Source organism: Toxoplasma gondii, chromosome III (assembly GCF_000006565.2).
Source record: "Toxoplasma gondii ME49 chromosome III, whole genome shotgun sequence".
NCBI classification, from domain to species: domain Eukaryota; phylum Apicomplexa; class Conoidasida; order Eucoccidiorida; family Sarcocystidae; genus Toxoplasma; species Toxoplasma gondii.
This window is the reverse complement of record NC_031470.1, coordinates 493,110-512,324: the sequence shown is the minus strand read 5'-3', so window position 1 is coordinate 512,324 and position 19,215 is coordinate 493,110. Positions and strand designations below refer to the sequence as shown.

General features: G+C 51.6%; 3 protein-coding genes across 3 annotated transcripts; 2 read left to right on the top strand and 1 right to left on the bottom strand.

Moving 5' to 3' along the window:
* Window positions 1-2,664: 2,664 nt before the first annotated feature.
* TGME49_252350 (hypothetical protein) lies at window positions 2,665-7,031 on the top strand. Its single transcript, XM_018780981.1, has one exon. It carries the CDS (start codon window positions 3,908-3,910, stop codon window positions 6,014-6,016), a length of 2,109 nt encoding a protein of 702 aa, XP_018638209.1. The 5' UTR covers window positions 2,665-3,907; the 3' UTR covers window positions 6,017-7,031.
* On the bottom strand, window positions 6,709-15,284 carry TGME49_252340 (hypothetical protein). Its single transcript, XM_018780980.1, has 3 exons — window positions 12,147-15,284; window positions 9,942-10,090; window positions 6,709-9,211 (listed from the first exon to the last, which is right to left on the bottom strand). Exons 1-3 carry the CDS (start codon window positions 14,703-14,705, stop codon window positions 8,188-8,190), a joined length of 3,732 nt encoding a protein of 1,243 aa, XP_018638210.1. The 5' UTR covers window positions 14,706-15,284; the 3' UTR covers window positions 6,709-8,187.
* A 1,829-nt stretch (window positions 15,285-17,113) lies between these two features.
* On the top strand, window positions 17,114-18,798 carry TGME49_252330 (hypothetical protein; the record flags this gene model as incomplete). Its single annotated transcript, XM_002369300.2, has 2 exons — window positions 17,114-17,283; window positions 17,779-18,798. 2 exons carry the CDS (start codon window positions 17,114-17,116, stop codon window positions 18,755-18,757), a joined length of 1,149 nt encoding a protein of 382 aa, XP_002369341.1. The 3' UTR covers window positions 18,758-18,798.
* Between the last annotated feature and the right edge of the window lie 417 nt (window positions 18,799-19,215).

Below are 19,215 nucleotides of genomic sequence, written 5' to 3'. Positions count from 1 at the left end.
TCCCGTGAGTTGCCTTGGACGGCTAGGCAGCGCGTTACTGACTGCCTCTCAGGCATTGAGCGGTTTAAGTCGTTTATCTGACACATATCTTCATCTTTGAACGCCAACAAAACTCTCCGGAACACTGTTTCTTCCTCGGATACTGATCTGCGTTAAGGAGTGTCGCCGGCGAACTACTGCAGGCATCACTGTGCGCTAAACCACTGCTTTTTTCGGGGGACCGTCAGGCTTCTCCCTACTGAATGTTTCACAATGTTTTCCGTGTCCTAAGTGGGGAGACGATAGTTTCTAACCTCTCAATCGCTGCCGTAGGCCGGAACAAGGTGTACGTGGATCAATCCCTTGTTGCCTCTACTATGTGTTATTCGTGTTTTTAAAAACGAAGAGCAATATGTGAATTCAGTATTGAGGTCTGTCACTCCGTTTACGGGATAAGAGAGCAGAATGGTGCCCGTCTGAATACCCGCTGACTGCTGAAGTGCGAGAGGAAGGGACTTGAATGCCTGAGTTAATAGATGTTTCTTGTGAGGGAAGAAATGCCACGACCTTTCGCTTCCGTCTACACGAACAGGAAGTCTGCGGCCTTTGAGAAGCGCTTCTGGGAATTCTGTCGCAGTTATACACACGTATATACGCAGAGCTCGCATCTGGACGTTCTTTTGCGGGTCGCTAACACTGACAATGTTTTTTACCGCGTGTGTGACAATTAGCAAGCACGTCCATCACGAAACGAAAGTCGTCTACCAAGTAAGAGGGACTTGTGTTCCTCGGCCGCGACCTGATGACGTTGCAACAGTAGGGACACACGCATAGCCGAACATGCTCCGGCCGTTTATCCCATCTCGTCACCGACACGTTCGAAGCAAATTTATTACTTTCCGTGTGAGACTCCGCAGCTAAGACATAGTTGTCGCTTTTATGGCGGTTGACTGTCTCCTGGATCTACGGTGCATACATGTGTGTATGCAGTTTACCGCGTGGTCTTTTGCCTTCTTGAATTAGTAGACACCTGACCGGCACTGTACAGAGATGTATACATGCGTTTGTGTACACTGCCGGTTCCAGCATGGTTGGCTATGATGCAGGATGCATCAATTGCAAATGTAGACAAACTTGTCTCATTGAAGGCTTAGTTTGCCTATTGATGAGAAACGACTCGAATTATGGGTTCTCCTCACCTTTTCAGCAGTCAATCTGTCGTCTTCATATCCCCGGGAACACAGTGGAAACCATTCCTGAAAAGGCTGCAAGGCAACGTTGTCGCCATCATGCCACAGACGCAGAAACTGTGTCGTATCACAAACAATACTCATCATACGAAGAGCGTATGTGTCACTTGAACCAACAGTTCCATACGGTAGAAGTTACTCCACACAAGTGTCAAGCATTAGAACATTTGAATCCGTGGAACGAGTATCATCCTTGGCTAGAAAAACAGAAACCGTGACGCTGTGTAGCGTACTTCTAGCAGCAAGGTCATGGAGGATTTGTTCACGGACCTTTAGGGCCGCGTGGACGTTTCTGGGTACCCCGCGTTACCTGGTTGCACTGCTGTTGTTGTTGCTCCCGTGTTGCTGATTCCATCAAAACATCTCGTTTAGTTTCCCGTTCTGTACCAAAATATGGTCCTGAGGCCCAGCTTCATTGTATGCCATGATCCTCCATTGTGCGCGTGGTTTCTGTTGCCTATCTACACCACGGCATCCTTAAGAAGAGAGCGATAGGCATGACTGCCACAGCATCGAAACTCGTGCGATACTCTCCTTGGATCCCCGAGCCACACCTGCCCTGTACGTTTTTTAATTCGTTGCTAAGACGTTGCAGAGACGTCCCTTGTCCTCAAGTCGTACCACCTGGGGTGAAAACGCTGGCTCAGTTTGTCCCTTCGCAGAGACAGGACAAAGGACAGACCATGAGTCGAAAACTTTACTTGTGCGTGCCAGGTTTTTGCCGTGTGTTTCGCCTTATCGTTGCTTGTTCGTCGAATGTCGATCTGCACTGCTGTCGGCTGGCAACATAACAAAGTGTTGCGGGCGTAGTCGTCTTGCCGTCGGAACCTGCTGTGTCTGGCATGTGATGTGATTCTCTGAAGTTTCCAGTACGTATCAGTGTACATACGGGTTATTGGTCACAAGCGCATCGCGTGGTGCCGTTTAAGTGTGCTCAGATAACAATGTCCAGCATGGGAGCAGCGTTAGGCGTGCGATGACCGTTGAGTTCGCTAATGAGTTACTGCATCTTGTGGCGATGTAGAGCCATCTTATCTAAAATGTGCTGCAGCGACCCGTAGAAAAACCTACGGACACATTCTCCCTCAGACTTATGGGAGCAATATTGGTAGTGGTAGCAACCGAGAGAATCTTCGTTGTGGAGGAGTACCTGTTCCAAGAGTATTTCCCAGGGATGACGCCGCCATAGACATATACGGACCCCTCTAGATGAAGCCGGTACTTTGGTTCATATCTTTACGATTGGAATGTAGGGTACGTGGAAGAAACTCATCGTCATGGTTCTCAAACTCCTTATCCCTGTCTGTATCATCCATGTTCTGTCGCAGTCCCCTAGGGGCCATTGGTTGGGGGGAGGGCATCGGTAGGAGGTCTGCGGTTTTATTCTCTGAGTGGAAGTGAATTGGCGACATGCAGGCGCGAAATATGTTCTGCAGCAATTGGTGAGGCCCGGTTAAACATAAGTGTCCAGTGTAATGTAGTTTCTATTTGGCATTTGTGGTGTTGTTTTACTGCTCTCATATATTGGTGGAATATACTGTGCTTTTCTTACGCCTCATTGTCATGACATCAACACGTCTGATTCCTGTTACTATCCATATTCAGGGACAATGGACCATCTCGAAGTGGCAAGGCCGATTTGCAACTTCTCGGCGATCTTTGTTTGGGGTGTCTGATTCAATATGTTGCAGGCCTGTGCAGTAAAATAACTTGTCATTTGGAAAACACTCTCAGCGCCTATGACACGCGCAGAAAACGTCAGTTCGCTAGTCGCTCTCATTGTAGGCGAAATCTCTCCTACCTCTTCCTTGTTCTTTTTCCCTATTTGGAGGGTTGATCACATCGTTTTTGACGACCCTTTTAAAGGGGGGGGTGGGCCAAAAGAGACCAAGGAAGCAGGTTGACCTAGCTAGCTTCATCGTCCGACATACTTCCCTCAGCCTGCGTGGACCACTCTGGAGAAGGCGCTGCTTGATGCACACAGCCTGCGCGTTGTAGCGGCCGCTGTGAAGAATCGACGTAGTTCGAGCACAAAAATCCCTTGGAAATCTCGAGAACCAGGTGAATCCGTTGTTCCGAGGCAGCTTGTTTGAAAGCCTGGTAGTTCGTAGTGAAACAGGATATCCCTTACCTTCCTTTTTTCTGGTCGCTATGGGTGGTTCATACAGCGCCGCTCACGGGCAGACTGTTTGACTTTCAGAGACGTCGATTGCTTGCAGAGTTTTTAGAGGACCGAAATTCAGCTTCTTGAAAGCTCATTGCGACGGCTCAGAATCACCACATCGGATGTTGGTTTCGTTGATTCGCGTGCGACAAGCAAAGGCCATGAAGCATCTGCAAACATTCACTATTCGCATTTGGGGAGCTGCGAGTCTTTTAGCATTCGGGCGACTATGATTATGGATGTCCATTCACATCTCTAAGCTTGCTTGTTTCTTGGCACCTTGCATGTTCGTATTGCCTTGCCTGTACACCCGAAAAGATTCCACCTACCCATCTTCCTTAAGGTGAACAACCAGCAGGCAGGGCATCATTGTGAGTTTTGTTGAAGAAGCAGTCTCCTTTTCAGCAGGACTCTTTTTTAGCTGTGATACCGGCTCGTTACCTCTGTGGCACCACCTCCTCTACAAGCGACAACAAAGAAACAGACATCGTTGTTCGCTCGGGTGCTCGTGGACATGGATATCCAACTGACCGCAAACTCACCGTCAAACAAGCGATGGCCAGGTCGTGATTTTGGTCCCCATGCCCCGCCCAAGCATTGGATGCAGTGTATCCGAGAATGGACAGTGGACCATGAAGATCTGCTCGAATTGGATGAATATCAACTTGCCAGCATGAACGAGTTTGACCGCCAGCTGCGGTCCACTGGTCAACTACCTTTTTTACCAGAGGAACCGGGTGCTGTTGCAGACCAGCGGAGACCTCTGAGTCCTCGAAGCAGACCTGAAGGGAGCAACTCCTTTTTTTGCTTGTCTCCGCTCAAAACACTCCGTATTCTTTCTGAAAAGCGCCGCAGGGAACAGGCGCCTCAACTCTTACTAGAGCAGGTACCTCATTACCTGCCGGCATGGGTTTCTACAGAGTCTCAGTGGCCCCCTGTGGAAAAAGAAACTACAGGCGAACTTCCAGAAGAACAGGGAAACCGGCCTGTTAATTCACCTGCTTGGCAGCTCTTCAGTGGGAACACTTCCATCGACAATTTGTTTCAGGTGTGTACGGGGGCGTCGTCAGGTAATAATTCTTGCTTGGCTCCGGTATTTGAGAATTCTGTCGTGGCATCTGACATTGCAGGTGTTAACAGCCACCCTCGCAAAGAAGATTCACATGACCTTCCTCCAAGAAACGAACAAGCCCATGGTGTTTGCGAGCGTCTCCCCACAGTTTTGGGGAACGAGTGTGTCCGGACACCATCAGAAAGCCCTACACCTTGTGGGTGGCCGCCTTACATTGCTGAGCTTACGGCACCGGGCCCGTGGAAGAGAAGTGTAGAAAGCGTTAGCGATCACCAGCCGATCGAGCCCAAGACCACAGAGGAAGAAAACGGAGGACACTGGGAGAGGAATGGGGAAACAGCTTTCTCGACCAGGGGTACATGTGACTTCTACGGTGCGCCAAACGGTGATTCGCAGGGCCTCTGGCTTGTGGAAGGCAGAGACAACCACCCGAATAAGTTGCCAAGCCAAACTGAAGCGGTGTTCTTGCCTCTTCGTATACGGGGGGACACAAGGTACGGGGGCATGGTTCACGGCGAAGTCAGGCAAGAACCCGAAAGCCAAAACATAGACAGACCCTTTTTCCCGCGGAACGCGATGTCTGTGCAAAACGTTCCTCAGTGGCAAACTTCTGGGGGACGAAGTCGAGGGATGCAGGGGGAACAGATGCAACAGATGTATGGGCCAAATACGAATCGAGACTGGAAACCTGGTGAGAGAATGGATTGGAATGTATCGCCTTCTTCAGAGTCACAGCCCATCCTGAGACCCCCTCTGTACTCTCGTCTATCCTCCTACGGATGCGCAGAATCATCTGCTCTTCCTGGAGGGGCTCAGAGGTACGAAGAAGAATACCCATCCTTTGTACCCCCTCAGAGCTTTCCCCCACTTCTGTCAAACGCCGGCTCGGGCAACCCACGGGGAGCCGTTGGAGCCAGTCGGCCTGTGAAAAGTTGGGCTATTATGTTTCCACATCGTCCGGCCCCCTACGAGGAGACACACCGATTGGCACCTCGCGAGGCGTTAGACACACAGCAGCCAGGCGCTGATCAGCAACAGCAAATGGTGTTGAGCCCGGTGGAGGAGTGCAGCCACCCTCTGAATGAAGGCGAGTGGGAAAACATCCAACGTTACCAGCAGAACAAAACAGGTTCGAGTGGTGAAGGGTTCTGCCTCAAAGACGAGTACCCTGGTTACACGGCGTTCGCCACAGGCCCATCAGTGAGAGGTGTTCCTGAAGGCCAGCACGTGTGGATGCCAAAGCAAAGGATGGAAGATGCATGGAAGAGAGAAGAGCGCAGAGACGGCGTGCGATATGAACAAGAAAGAGTTACCGTAGCTGAAAGGGGCAATATAACAGTTCGAGCAAGCGAGACGATCACTGAAGCTTTTGCCACGCTTCTAAACGCTGAGCGGGGCGCTGCAGCTGCGAGCCGGAAGAAAGAGCAACAAGAAGAAAGAGTGGAACACTGGTGTGAACAGCAGCCTCTCCGTGCTCCAAATCGTGGGTCGTCGGTAAACATGGTGGGTGTGGGGAAGACTGGGAGGAGGAGAAGAGGGAAGAAGTTTTGAGGAAACAGAGAACAAGTGAGGGAACTGTTGCTCGATGGGCATGTGCGTACGAGCGTGGTCAAACAGTACGAGCGTGGTCAAACAGACGTTCCAAACCATTCCCGGTCACTGAGAAGAGAGGCGCCATTGTGCCAACGGAGTTAGTAAACCACCCTTTAGTTTCGTACCACTCGTACACCGCGTATGACGTGAAAAACGAGCGACAAAGGAGGTGAGCCTGTTGCTTGTTTTAATCGTACGAGGGTAAGGAGGGACTGACTAGGAGGCGGCCGTCACATCGCTGGACCTCTGCGCTCTGCTGTTTGTGGAATCTTCCTCGTTTGTGTTTGTTTTGTTTTCTGCATTTGACCGTTTCTGAGGGGCATACGGCGAATGTTGCACTCATCACACGTTTCCGAAAGGGGCTGATATTCTCTAACCACGTGCCACTCACACTGGCGTTTGTCGAAAATGCCGTTAATGGTTCTGCGTATGACATAGTGATTGGTCTGTGTCGCTGCTGAATAAACCAGCAAGTTCCGGTGTTCCATAAATGCCTTTCGGGTGGTGGGTGCGTGTGACCCTTGCCACTGTCTCGCCTACAAGCGAGCGAAAGAATATAAAGCCTCTACACCGAAGGTCGCTTTTGTTGAACAACTAAGCATTCAGATTCGCGTGGAATAGCCAGGGAAACTGTGCCCCGAGAACAGCGTTTGAGTATCTGCGTGGATCGGTTTCTGGCGTGTCACTTTATGCACAAAAGTTGGTGTATTGCTCCGTGGAGGGATCACCAGTTATATTGCTTTCTCTGCTTGGTATTTCGGTGTTAACTAGTGCGCAGTCTGGGGAAACCTGCAATCTCAGCTTCGCTATCTGAAAACGCCCGCAAATTTGTCCGGGTTTCCACTTGGCTCCTGCTGCCTGAACAGAAGTTCCGACCGCGGCCGCTAACAGAAACACGGATCCGGCGTTCGCCTTATCACCACCTCGAAAAGAAACTCTTTAAACCTTGCCTGCTCATTGTGAAGTCTATTTGCCATCTAAGTCCTTCCCCGTGCGCGGGCGGCAAAGCATGCACACACAAAATGCCCCAACATGTTTTCTTCAACAACATTGCACCCATCGACAAAAACATTCAACAATTGCGTCGACCACCTTCAATGGCTCGGATAACAAGCATGCCTTGAACTGCGATCGCGAAAATGACGAACATTTCAAAGGTCGCACGCAGAACAACGAAAAGTCCCTCGTCCGCGAGTCGATTCAGGATCAAGGCCAGTCCTTCGGCACCTGAGAAAAGCAAATACAGAGGGTCCACAGAGCAGGGCGTCTGAATATACAAGAACAATCTCTGATTAAGCAAAACGAAAAAGAGAGAAGCTGATTATACGCAGGTGTTCATATACTCCCGCACGAAGAGGTGACCGACTGACTTCTGGTTCTCTAAATCTATTGCATCACAGGTACCCGCACACGCAACCGCACAAGAGAGAAACTTACAGCCACAACTACTAAACTGGTGAGGGGGCTCTGACCACGTGAACGGGCCTGTACAGGGTGTGTCACAATATCTTTTCTTAAGCGAATACGCCAAAGTCAACACATCTCTCCCTCCATGTCCCGTGTGTATGTCCGGTGAACCACGCCCGCTGGAAGAGCTCGCTTCACTTGCAACTCTTGGATTTCTTCCCGGACTTATTTTTATTCCTTGTTTCTCTCGTTCACCATCCCTCATTCTGAGAGGTTGTGAAGCACGCAATCGGGAACGGGAGAAGGGGGGCACGGTCTAGCCGTGACCTGTATGTTTTGATGCGGGCTTTGTCCGGAGGATTCGGTAAATTCTTTGTAAGAAGAATGGCATAATAGTAGTCAAGCATACCACAAACCTAAAGCTTGAACGAAGAGCCGTCGTCCTAACGATTTCCGCTGCCCTCCACCGCAGTACATCGTTCAGCCAGACTTCCCTAGACTCTCACACGCGTGTCCGCTCGCCAGCAACAATTCTTACACAAAAGCACGAACAGAGAAGTGCAAGAGCGAGGCTGGAAACAGAGCACGAAAGTCGAAGTTGCTCTCCTGCAAATGTCTGTGTGACCACGCATCTCGAAGTGAGGTATCTCTATCTGCAGGATTCCCTACCAAAACACCCATCCACCGACTCGAAGCACGAATTGCAGAATGCGCATTCGGGTCTAAATACCGTAAGAGTAGCCGACGAGGTTGCAGGTTCCGAGGAGAAGGACGTTGACGGTGCCTGCCAGGCCGCAGATGACTTTGAAACTTTTTCTTCCACGCACGTCACCACCGGAGTCGAGACAGTTGGTGCAGCTCTTGGGTGCCCGGCAAAGAGGCGAAAAAAGCCTGCAGAAACCGAACGTTTTCCTGGCTTCTCTCGTTCCTTTTCGTTGCACGTCTTCCTCGTCGCATTGCCCCCTGCTCCTGTCGGCAGGCATCAAGCTGTCCGACGCATCGTCGTGTTCGTGACTTCTCTGCTGCCTCCTTTTGTTCTTGGATGCGTTTTTCACGCCTCCCTCGTTCTCCGAGTCCCGGTGCTGTCTACGGTGGCTAGGCGAGGCTCGCCGCTTCTGTCGGTCCATTCCGTCAAGCCCTTCGTCTGGGCAAACCTCTTCACTTGGTCCTCTCGAAACCGCAATACTGTTCCGTGTAGCTTCTCGGACGTCGCTTCTGGCCGCTGCAATGTAGGCCTCGTCTGCCCCCTTCCCCCCCCTTCTGTTTGCGTCTTGACCCTCGCCTCGGCGTCCGCGAGCGAGGCTCTCAGGCTCCTCTTCCTTCCCTGCAGCTGCGCTGGAAGCGTCCTCGCCGCGCGCAATCCTCTTTGCGGCAGGAGAGCCAAACGCCCAGTACCGAATGATCGCTTCGGGCACCAAGCCGCATGCGCAGCCCAGACCCCAGTAGAACACGTTGGCGTTGAAGTCGTGCCACATGGCGACGTACAAGAAGATCAAAAAGGTGGCGATGGAGCGGCTGAGAAGTTTCTGCCATGCCGGAACGACTTTCTGCTCGACCAACAGAGGCGTCGCCTCTTCCTGAGGCTCCTGTCGCTCAGTCGAAGACACGGAAGCGGCCGCCTTGGCCGACTGTGAAGAACGCAACGTCGCCACTGCCAGGTCAAACATCTTTATCATCGGGACGTACATGTACCGAATCAAATACAAATTGAAGCTCCGATGCCAGCCTCGCCAGAACTGTTCCGTGCTGCAGGAGACACACAAGTCCGCCGTCCACGTCGAGAAGGTCTTCACACGAAGACAGTGGGAATCGAAACGCGTTCACGTCTTCAGTGTCTCGGGCGAGCAGATCCCCGCGACCCTTCTTCGCACTCACTCGTCCAGGTCTGCATATACGGACGCCCAAAGGCAGAGATAGCCTCGAACGTTCGACGCATTCACTCCCCAAAAAAGATACAGTTGACATAAATATAGACTTTTTCGCAGTCAGGGAAAACGGAACACCCTGGACGCATGCAGTCTGGAGTCACAGGAACATGATGTCCACAGTCGCCGGTGGAGAGAACGTGCACCTTTGACGTATTAGGATCACGGTAAACTTCAGGCGCGGTATGCATAGCGCCGCAACAACCACTCAACCGTAGTTGGAAGAAACGTAAAGCTAATATCGCCCACCACACTCCTGATGCTCAAAGGATGGTGACTCTCTGCGGGGTCCCGTATGGCCTGTTGTTCGTCGACAGAGCGGAAACTACGGCTGCCCACGCGTCTTGATGAAAGAGCTGAGGTCAACAGAGCCCCTCAAGATCGAAACCAGGAGTTGAAGACATCGTATCTGCTCCGCAAAAGTTCCATAAGAATCTGGTCTCAGCTCTGACTACTCCTCATACACGGACACCGACCACTCACGCTTCTGAGGAGACGCTTCACTCGCTGGTGATACGAGTGACGATACACAAGTGAAGCAGAACACCTACCTGTAGTTATTGTAGAGGAAACGAACCATGTTCTCGGGAGGAACAGCGCCAGCTACCATGCTCCACAGGCGAAAGAAACGCCAGAGACACACGAACTTAAGCCACATGAAGCACAGGACCGTCGCGCTCATCGTGAAAAGTTGCCGTATCTGTGAACAGAGAGGGAAGACAAAGCAGACGTTTAATCGCGGCGAAAACGCCTGAGGATGCAACTTATAACACAACTCTCGTGAAGTAACTCGTTTTCCAGGCATTGCTGCATGTACGTACGATGCCATTGTGTCAGAGATGTCGGCTCCTTAGTTTGGGCAAAGAGACAGTGAAGACTTGTGACCTTTGGGCATTTCAGGAGGAATAGCTAAGGGCCATGTTCTGTGAAAATACACCTGAGGCAGAAGGAAGCATCAAACGCGAATGCGAAAGGAGAGGTGGCAATAAGCGAGCACGATGCATCGGTTGTTCTTTGGCGACGCTCTCACAGTCGCACCAGCCAATTTATCCTTGAAGTTTTAATTACTTAAAATACGATTCACACCATAGACTGGTGCATGCACCGGAGCGCTAGAGCAAGAGCGCCTCCTTCTTTCGGGCCAAAAAGAGACACCCGAAGAACATATGAAAAAACCGTCTGCTCCCCCGAGTCCTTGCTTGCGACGCTAAACATGCATATGCGACTTTGCCTTTCTCTGTCAGGTTCACTGCATTGGGAGGGCATTGAATATCACTTCCTTCCGTAATTTCAGTTTCCGAAGATCCCGCGGAACGCAGCGAGAAACGCACACATCAAACGAGCTCGCGTCTCGCAAAAAGCGAAAGCGGAGAGAAGCAGCGCGTCTCCGGAACGAATAGTTCTTCTCTTAAGTTGAGGGAAGCAACTTTCAGTGCTTTCTGTACGGGCTAATAACTCCTAATAACTCATCCAGTGAATTTTACTCTCCTAAGCTTTGCTTGAACCACGCAGAAACACAAGGTGAATCAAAGAAAATCAATTACTTCGAACAGAAGACAGGAACGAGAGCCACACTTTACTGGAGAGAAACAAGTTAAATGTAGTCATGGCACGATTCCGAAATTTCGTTCCAGAACTGATTGTCATGGAAGCTGCAACCTGTTTATCAACTAATGCGAACGCTCCCAGTGCCATTGTAGCTTCGGAATCAAACCGTATTTATCCAGTAACAAGCACGTTGTCAAGGGCGAGAAAAAAAGGACTTGTGAAGAAACGTTCTTCTGAGATACACTTTGAGAACTCAACTCCAGACGGACGCACCCCTGTGCGTCGCAACACGACCGCACGCGAGACGTTCACAGAAATGTGCTCTGTCTTTCTCCGGGGAGCTGCATCTACCTTCCAGAGAAAGGTGAGACCGACGGCTCTCGAAGAGACGTGATCTCCTCTCCTACTCACTTAGTCTAAAAGGTTGCGGAGAGAGTCGCCAACAGACAGCCATCCAATACACGTTTATCTTGTGAAAATAAAAAAACAACCTTTGAACGAGGATGGGTTTAGGGTGACATTACCTCATGTGAGATACTTCACTACCGGAAACGTTCTGTGCCTCTGGTGAGCCAACATTGTTGATGACTGCAGCTTCCACTTTTACTAGAAAAACACAGCACGCAGAACATATCTATGTCCATAAAGTAGAAGTTGAATCCCGTGAATAGAGACATCATATGGACTAATTTCTTATATAGTAAAGCCGCACTATTAATGACTACAGCTAGCAAGTAAACATGAACGCCGGATCTCACGACACGAGCTGACGACAGCCGCACACCTCCTACGGTTGCTTGTCCTAGCTGTTCGATGACGCCACAGACACTTTGAAAAAAAGGAGCACATCCACTCTTCAGACAAGTGCAGGATCATGCAGAAGACGAGGATGACGAAGAAGGAGAGCAAGAAGAGAAAGGGGCAAAGGAATGTGAGGGTGAGGGTGGAAGGAGTGAAGCGTCCTGAGATTTTCACGGTCCTGAGAGACCGGAGATCGATAGATTTCATCCCCCTCCCCACTGCCCAACAAGCAGGTTCCTACCAATAGATGTCAAAAACAGCAGTCGTTTACACGGGACTAAACGCACCGGACGAGGACCAGCGAGTCCACCTTTACAATGGCGACAGCAGTTTTCGAGCTCGGTCCTTGCCAAGCGCGAAAGCGAAGCAGGAAAGAAGCGCTTCATCTTGCTGTCTCGCCAGCTCACCTGCATGGTGTTCCAAAGTGGAATATTTCTGAGCTGAGTCACGAGGGCGTTGACAGGCAGGTACCGCATGTGAACCTCGAGTACGAGAAGAACGAGGAGCCAGCCGAGGAAGTACGGGAAAACGTGTCTGAGAAAAAGTTTCAGATAGACCGCGCAAGGCATGTCCAGCAAGAAGGGTGATGCGTGTAGCCCAAAGGGTGTAGAATCCCCTGGGTCGTGCGTTTCTCCACGCCCTGCATGCGAACGCCCTCGTCTGGCAGCTACACCCGACACCGGCACACTCAGTTCGTCTCGTGCATCTTCTTTGTGGCTCTCCTCTCCTCCTTCCTTCGAAGAAACGAGAGAGGCGCGCAGACGGCGTGAGCGGTGCCGGAGCTCCAGGTCGGTCTCGTCGCCGCTGCTGGCTTCTCTGCCGGCGTCTCCAACAGGTCGCGTAAAGGCAAAAGTCGGAGATCGACAGAACAAGTCGGAGCGAGGCAGGCCCAGCGCCCGCGCGGCACACTCTCTAAGGAGAGCAGCGCCTCCAGATGGGACTTGCGTGAGTTCGGCTAGGTCCTCCTGCTCGCAGGCGGCTCGCGGACTTTCTCCGGCCCGGCACTCTTCGGTCTCCTCCATCCCTCGGGCGTTTCGAGTCCTCAGAGGCACCGCCGTGGGCTCCCTCTCACGGGAAGCGGTGGACGGAGCAATGTGTTCGTTATGCCCGAGAAGAACCCACCAAGGAAAGGCTGTCTGGCGATTCCATGAATTGTACGCAAAGTGCGGACCTGCGAGATACGTCGGGGCGTAGAACGTGTACGCGAGGTACCGCAACACTGAGGCGTACGTACTGGTGGGCACACTGAGACTGTCCCGCGGGAAGAAGCGCTCGTCTTCGAACGGGTTTGGACAAAGCTTCGGATGGAGAACCTCTCTTTCAACCTGAGAACAGATCATTCGAGAGTTCCGCGTTTCGTGGCCGTCGCCCGCGCAGACTGAAGAATGCGACGCCGCTTTGTCCTTGGCGCGTGTGGAAGGAGAAGAAACAGTTGCCATCTCCTCTTCGACTGCGGTGTTGGTGGGTCGCCTCTCTGCATGCACAGCCCCTTCAGAGTCTGGGGACGCGCCCAGCTCCGAGAGCGTCTCGCAGCTCTTCTTCCGTAGCTGAAACGCCCAAACTTTGTCCAGGTTGAACGCGAGCATCTTCAAGGCAATCATCCGCATGCAATCGTGCAGCGAATAGCGCGGGCGCAAGAACGCGAAGCAGAAGGTCTCGACCGGCAGGAGCCCTGGGTGTATGTACACCAGAGAAAAGTGCGGCGTGAGGCCGTGCACCACGAGCATGCCGAGGTGCAGAGTCACTGTGAGCGCGATCACCAGTGGACATCGATACGCGTCGATTCTTCTTCGTAGCCCAGTCTTTCCGGTTGAACCTGACACGGTATCTTGAGCTCCATTTGAGGGCGAGGAGCCTCGCGTGGATAGACTGGAAGCGGCTTCATGCGCAGGTAGCAGCAGCGTGAAAGTGTAGTTCAAGAGAGCGTAGAGAATCAGAATAATGACGTGAACAGAGTGGAGATAGGTAGCGAGACACAGACCCAAAGATAACTCGAAGACCACGTGGACATGCTGAGTCGCGATCCATGCCTTCCTCGCAACGGACGAAGACTTGGGATGCAAAAGGTCTTCTAAGCCGGTGGCGCAGGACAAGGACCATGGGTCACACGAACCGGAGTTCCTCGAGGAAGCGACGGAGCCCGTGCACACCCGGAAGAAGAAACCAGGGCGCTCCCCCCGGCGCAGCTTTAAGAAACTTCTACAGAAATAGCGGAACGCGAACTTCCTCAGTAAGAAAGAGATAAGGCCGTGGACACACATCAGTGCAACGAGGGATGGAAATGCGTTGCGCAACTCTCGAAACTGAACGTCGCTATTGTCCAGCAGGTACGGGGCGCGGCCCGACTCTGATGTACGTACACTCGAGTCGAACACCGGGCGGAGCTTCAAAGGCGCCTCCGGCGGGTACACAAAGAGGCTGAAGGGAAGGACGGCGGCGATGCATTGAAAGGGCACGGTGAGGAGCGAGTAGAGCTCCCGAAGAAGAAGATGCAGCGGATGCAGCAGAGCGAAGAAAGGTTCCGCTAGCCGCGCACTGAACAGATCCTCTCTGGTTCCAGGAAAAACCAGAGACTGGCCGTAAACGTACAGCTGCTTCTCCTCGAAAAACGGGACCACGCACCAGTAGTATAAAGTGCCGATGCTAACGACGTGGCCGAAAAGCCACAGCGTCGCTTCCAGGTGACTCCACGAAAAGATGCGACAATTCGTGCACCGTCCGCAACGGAGGGAAGAAGCTCGCGGAGCTCCACTGGAAGAAAAACAGGTCTTCTCAGCAGTCGGGGCCTTCATGGAAGAGGGAGCATTTAAACACGGAAAGGTTAGCCGGAGCGTTCGAGAGAAACAGTTTCTCCAGGTGTAAGTACACGCCGGCGCCAGCAAAGCCTTCTCGCTTCGCGCGTCCACTCTCGGCATGGCGTCACACCCGGGGGGGGCTGACGTCTCCACTACCACTTTCCGCGCCATATTTCTTCTCACAAACTCTTTGTTGGCCCAGTGGCATTCAAGGGAAGGGAGAGAAAGGACTCTCTTGAATGCACACTTCCCCCCCGAGACGACTCTGTCGCTCTGTGCTTGCGCGACCGATGCGACCCCTCGAGTTCATGCTACCTGTTCTTGGTGGCTTCGTGAAAACGACAGAAGTAGTCGTTTTCTTCGAGGAAAGCTGCCTCCACGCTGAGTCCACAGCCCTTTTCCCGTGCTCTCTTTTACTGTGAACCAGAGAAGAACCAATTCGAAAGGTGAGGACGACGCCAGGCCCGCCGCGGCTCCAGCACGTCGGCGGAGTGGGTCTCTTTCCCCCGTGAAAAAATCCCCTTTTCCCGAAAACAATGAAACACAGAACGAAAGAAAAACTAAACGTGGAAAGGATTGCGTTTCTTTTAACCAGACTCGAGGGTCACCTCGCCCGGAGCTCGCGCTGTTGCAGTGTCGACAAGCCACGGGGAGGGTGGCGCATGTAAAGCCAAGGCGAAACTCATGAAGATCGCCGGCGGAGTGTTCTCCGCACCTTGTTCTTCAGCGCGAAGAATGACGTCGTGTAGCGGAGTCAGTGTGCTTGCAAATAAGCTCAAGGTGGTGTCGTTGAGATGCTAGGGAAAAGGTAAAAATTCGGTCGTCTTAAGGCCGGGAAGTCGTGGGTGATTTCCCTGTGCATGCAGAAGAAACAGGGGGGGAAGTGGTATCTTACAGATGTATGGTCCATCACGTTCGCAGCTATTATATTCGGTTTTGTTTAACCAACCTCAACGCGTGGATTAGCAATGATTCCCCTGGATTTACCTGAAAATACAGACGGCGAGCAGAACTGCCAACACACACGGACCTCTCAGTTGCAACGGCCAGTTTTTCGTCTTGTCTCTGCAGCAGTTCCGCTTTTCTACACAGTTGTGGCTTTTCTGAACTCCCGCCCGGAGTAAGGTGGGCACGGTCAGGGGGATTCTAGTCACTCTTTTGTAAGGATAAACAGCAGGTGTGGAACGCGTTGTCGCGGCAGACGGAATCGCTTGTCGGCGGATTCTCATGTGCGCGGAAGCGCGAGAGTGAAGTTTCCTCCAGCCGGCTCTTGTTTCGTAATAGAAAAACGGAAGCGGATTCACACAGTTTGGCGTGATCAATGATTCTGTCACAAGTTCCGCTGAATTCTTATTCCCGCATATCCAGCACCGGTGGACTTTTAGCCAGTACACTTCGTTGAGCGATCCTCGGATTCCTCGAAAGCTAGCTTTACTCTGTTACGGGGAAGACAATTTAAATCCTGGCCTAAAAGGAAAGACCTTTCGGCTTTTACGTCGTAGCCTCAATTCCTATAAATGCATGCCCTGCGCTTCCGTCTTCTGTCTCGGCAAAAGCGACACAGATTCGTCAGCAATTGAGTTGTCACTCACATGCTGCCGTTTCTCTGCCTAACTAATTTCTTGTCGTTTGATACTTCTGCAGCGAAAATCGTAGCTACGGTACTACGGGCAGACAGTATGTGTGTCTGGAAATGGAGAAAGGAACAATGATTCTTAACAGAAATACCAAGAACTTGCAACCTCAGGGTGCTTCTCTGTCTAATCGGCACCCGAGAAATTTACAACTGGATAGCTGTGCCACCAACCCCGACCTCCGCGGTCACCTGAGTACGTCTTCTCGCGAGTCCTAAAATGCTTCTGGAAAGCAGAAAAGAAGCAAAAGGGATTTATAATTTCAGTGGAGGCTTCTTAACCGATACAATGTAGGCTCTCTGGCAGCCGAATATAATGCATCCCAGAAACGGGGTATTCCTAAAAGTTCAGGAAGGGCGGAAACGGTTAAACACGACTTGTTCCTGTTCAACAGTATATGAGAACTGCAAACCTGTGCGTAGCCGTTCTGGTAGTGGAACAAAGTGCACTGGGGATCCGATCGTTCCTTGTTCCTTTCGTGTTTGAAGATCTGTGTCTTTCTCGAAGAATCACACGGCCACCCCACTTCCTTCACAGAGCAGAAATTGCATTGATAAGGAACGTCCAGTTGATGTAGTGTACAACAGGAGTTCCTACGTGACAGTAGGTGATGTCATTAGCCTGAACAGAATGGCCAAAGCTCTTACAAACGGTCCCGTGCTACCGACGCTGCCTTTACCTGGTTTAATGAGACCGAGGATCTCTTCTTTGAATGCTTCGCTTGGATAGCGTTGAACATTATGTTACGAACAACTTCGTTAAGAAAGGATGTATTAGATCAGTGAGGGAGGGACACAACGCGCATTAGTTCGCGCCTACCCAGCCAGTAGCATTCATCTTAGAGCCTGACTGCATCGTTTCCTTTCACTTCAGCGAAAAGCATCAGAGTCCAACCGTGAATCATTTGGGATATTGCTTACGTGGAAATCGTTGGTCAATCGGTGTATGCCTTTCCATTTGCTATGCGGTACGCCTGGGTTGAAACGAGCATCTCAAGTACAGGAGAGCATCATCGAGCTAGCCACTCGATTCATCAGAACATCCTTTCTCTGCAACGGGCGTTTCTTTGTTCCCCTTTGTCCAAGAAAATATCCACTTCAACAAGCAACAACAATGTAAGCCAAACGTGCCTGCACACGAAAGGTATTGTCCTGTGTCTACTGGTTCGATGCATTTGATGTTCTGTGCCCTCGGTAGTGCCACTTATGTGTTCCCTCGCGTGGGGACTCATACGTGGCCGGTAAGTGTTTTTCCCTTCCATGTTGTGTTCATTTGTAGACTAGTTCTTCTGCAGTGTTTCAATGTTTCCTTTATGCAGTTAGTTATGGCAGTAGACACGACGTATTTCCAGCTCGCCTGCCACTCTTTTTCCCGCCAGGACTGAAGCCGTTTGCATTTCGACGCGTCTAGTCGCGGTCCCGGTTTCTTTGAACGTTCGTGAGTGGATGCGATCTCGAGTAGATACTGTTGGACCACGGTTTCTGGGTTCTACTTCATATGAAGCGTCTTTACTTGGGTGCAGTCTAGAGGTAGCTGCCTATCTCCATCCAATTCAAATGGGTGCCTTCATGAAGATTCCTTGTTTTCCTTTTGTGTGTGTACGTTTGCAGGGTCCCATCATCGGTGTGCCAAGATGAGGTTCTTGAAACATCAGCAGGTCAGCGCAAACTCAGCAGAATACGAATTCTTACCCCAGCTGAAATGGCGACTCTCGGCTTCTACGCTCTCGTGATGTTCCTTGGTCTGGGGGGCGCTGTATTTTTCGCTGCGAGACAAATCCAGGGCTACCGCCATGGTTTCCTGCCGTACTACTTGGATATGCTTTTCGTGGTTTCCGCATGTTCTTTGGTTTGTCACGTATTCCTTGTTAAGCGGCGTCTCGACTACGACCTCTCAACCGTTCAACTCGCCGGCGTAATTCCCTCTCCAATGCACGAATCCAGGAGTCTCGCAGGTTGTTTTTCTGCGTGTTTGAATCGTTGTTCCCGGTTCTTTCACGCGTACACGGTCTTCCTGGCATCCCTTTTCGTGGTCGCGGTGGTCCTGTTTGACCTCGCAACTGGCTACACAGTTTCTCATTTCAGGCCCGCCCACCTTGCAAGGACGATCTCGCTGGCGGCATTTCAGTGCGTACTCGTTGGGCTGGCGTTCGCGTGGTTTCTGGTAGCCCTGTCTCTTTCCTCTAGCAATAAGGATGTGTCCTTCTCCCGCGGCTGCACAGGCAGAACACAATCCATTCACGACCGCATCCAGTTGAGCGAATCGCCCGCTGGTGAAGTTATCGGTTCGCAGAAAGCTGTCCTCAACGAGATTGCGGTAGAGATGCTCGGGCGGGAAGACACCTCATTCGGAGGGGCAATGAAAATAGGATCTGTCGGCCAGTGGGGAACTGGCAGCGCAGCCAGCGAAGTCTCGACCACCTGTCCGTTTGCTCCAGGACGGGGAGGTTCTCCTCAGTGGGAAGATTCAGCCGATCCTTCCGATGACAATGAAGCGGGGTCCACTAGTGTGCAACCTTGTGTGATTGGCGTTCCTTCTTTTGCTGTCGTACGCGCTACCCCCTCCTTGGCGCCCAGGAATGAACAGTGAGTGCCCCAAAACCCTGGTGTTTCATGTTGCGATCGCATCCTTTTTCGTGTGTCTATTCCGGCCGAGCAATGTTGACTACTTAGTGGTGCTGCCCAAGTTTCGCTCAAGGCTTTTGCAGCTCACAAGCACTCGCCAGCATGCTTCCAGCACAACCCGAAACGCGACACGAAGTGTACTTCTGCCGCATCACGCCAGAGCCACGAAACAAAACGCACCTCCTCCAAAGAAGAAACACATTAGGAAGCAAGGCGCTACGTGCGCGCAAATATATGAAGCGTCCGTGTTTCTGCAATGAAAAAGGAAGTTCTGATTGCCGAACTCGTATTGCTCCTCAGCGTGCGCTTTCGACAGGTGTAGATTGCTATGGGCGTCGTAGTTCGGCGGTAGCACGCCCCTCTCATACCCGTGCAAGTGCTATCTGTTCCTTTTTCACGCACTTCTACTTACTTTCGCAAGAC

Bases quoted from the DNA above. Each gene is read 5' to 3' on its own strand.
- TGME49_252350 (XM_018780981.1), top strand. From the start codon at position 3,908: ATGGATATCCAACTGACCGCAAACTCACCGTCAAACAAGCGATGGCCA.
- TGME49_252340 (XM_018780980.1), bottom strand. From the start codon at position 14,705: ATGGCGCGGAAAGTGGTAGTGGAGACGTCAGCCCCCCCCGGGTGTGAC. The intron at 10,091-12,146 runs GTGAGCTGGCGA...CTCTGTTCACAG, and splicing joins CACTTTGGAACACCATGCAG to ATACGGCAACTTTTCACGAT. The intron at 9,212-9,941 runs GTAGGTGTTCTG...TGTCTCCTGCAG, and splicing joins TTCCTCTACAATAACTACAG to CACGGAACAGTTCTGGCGAG.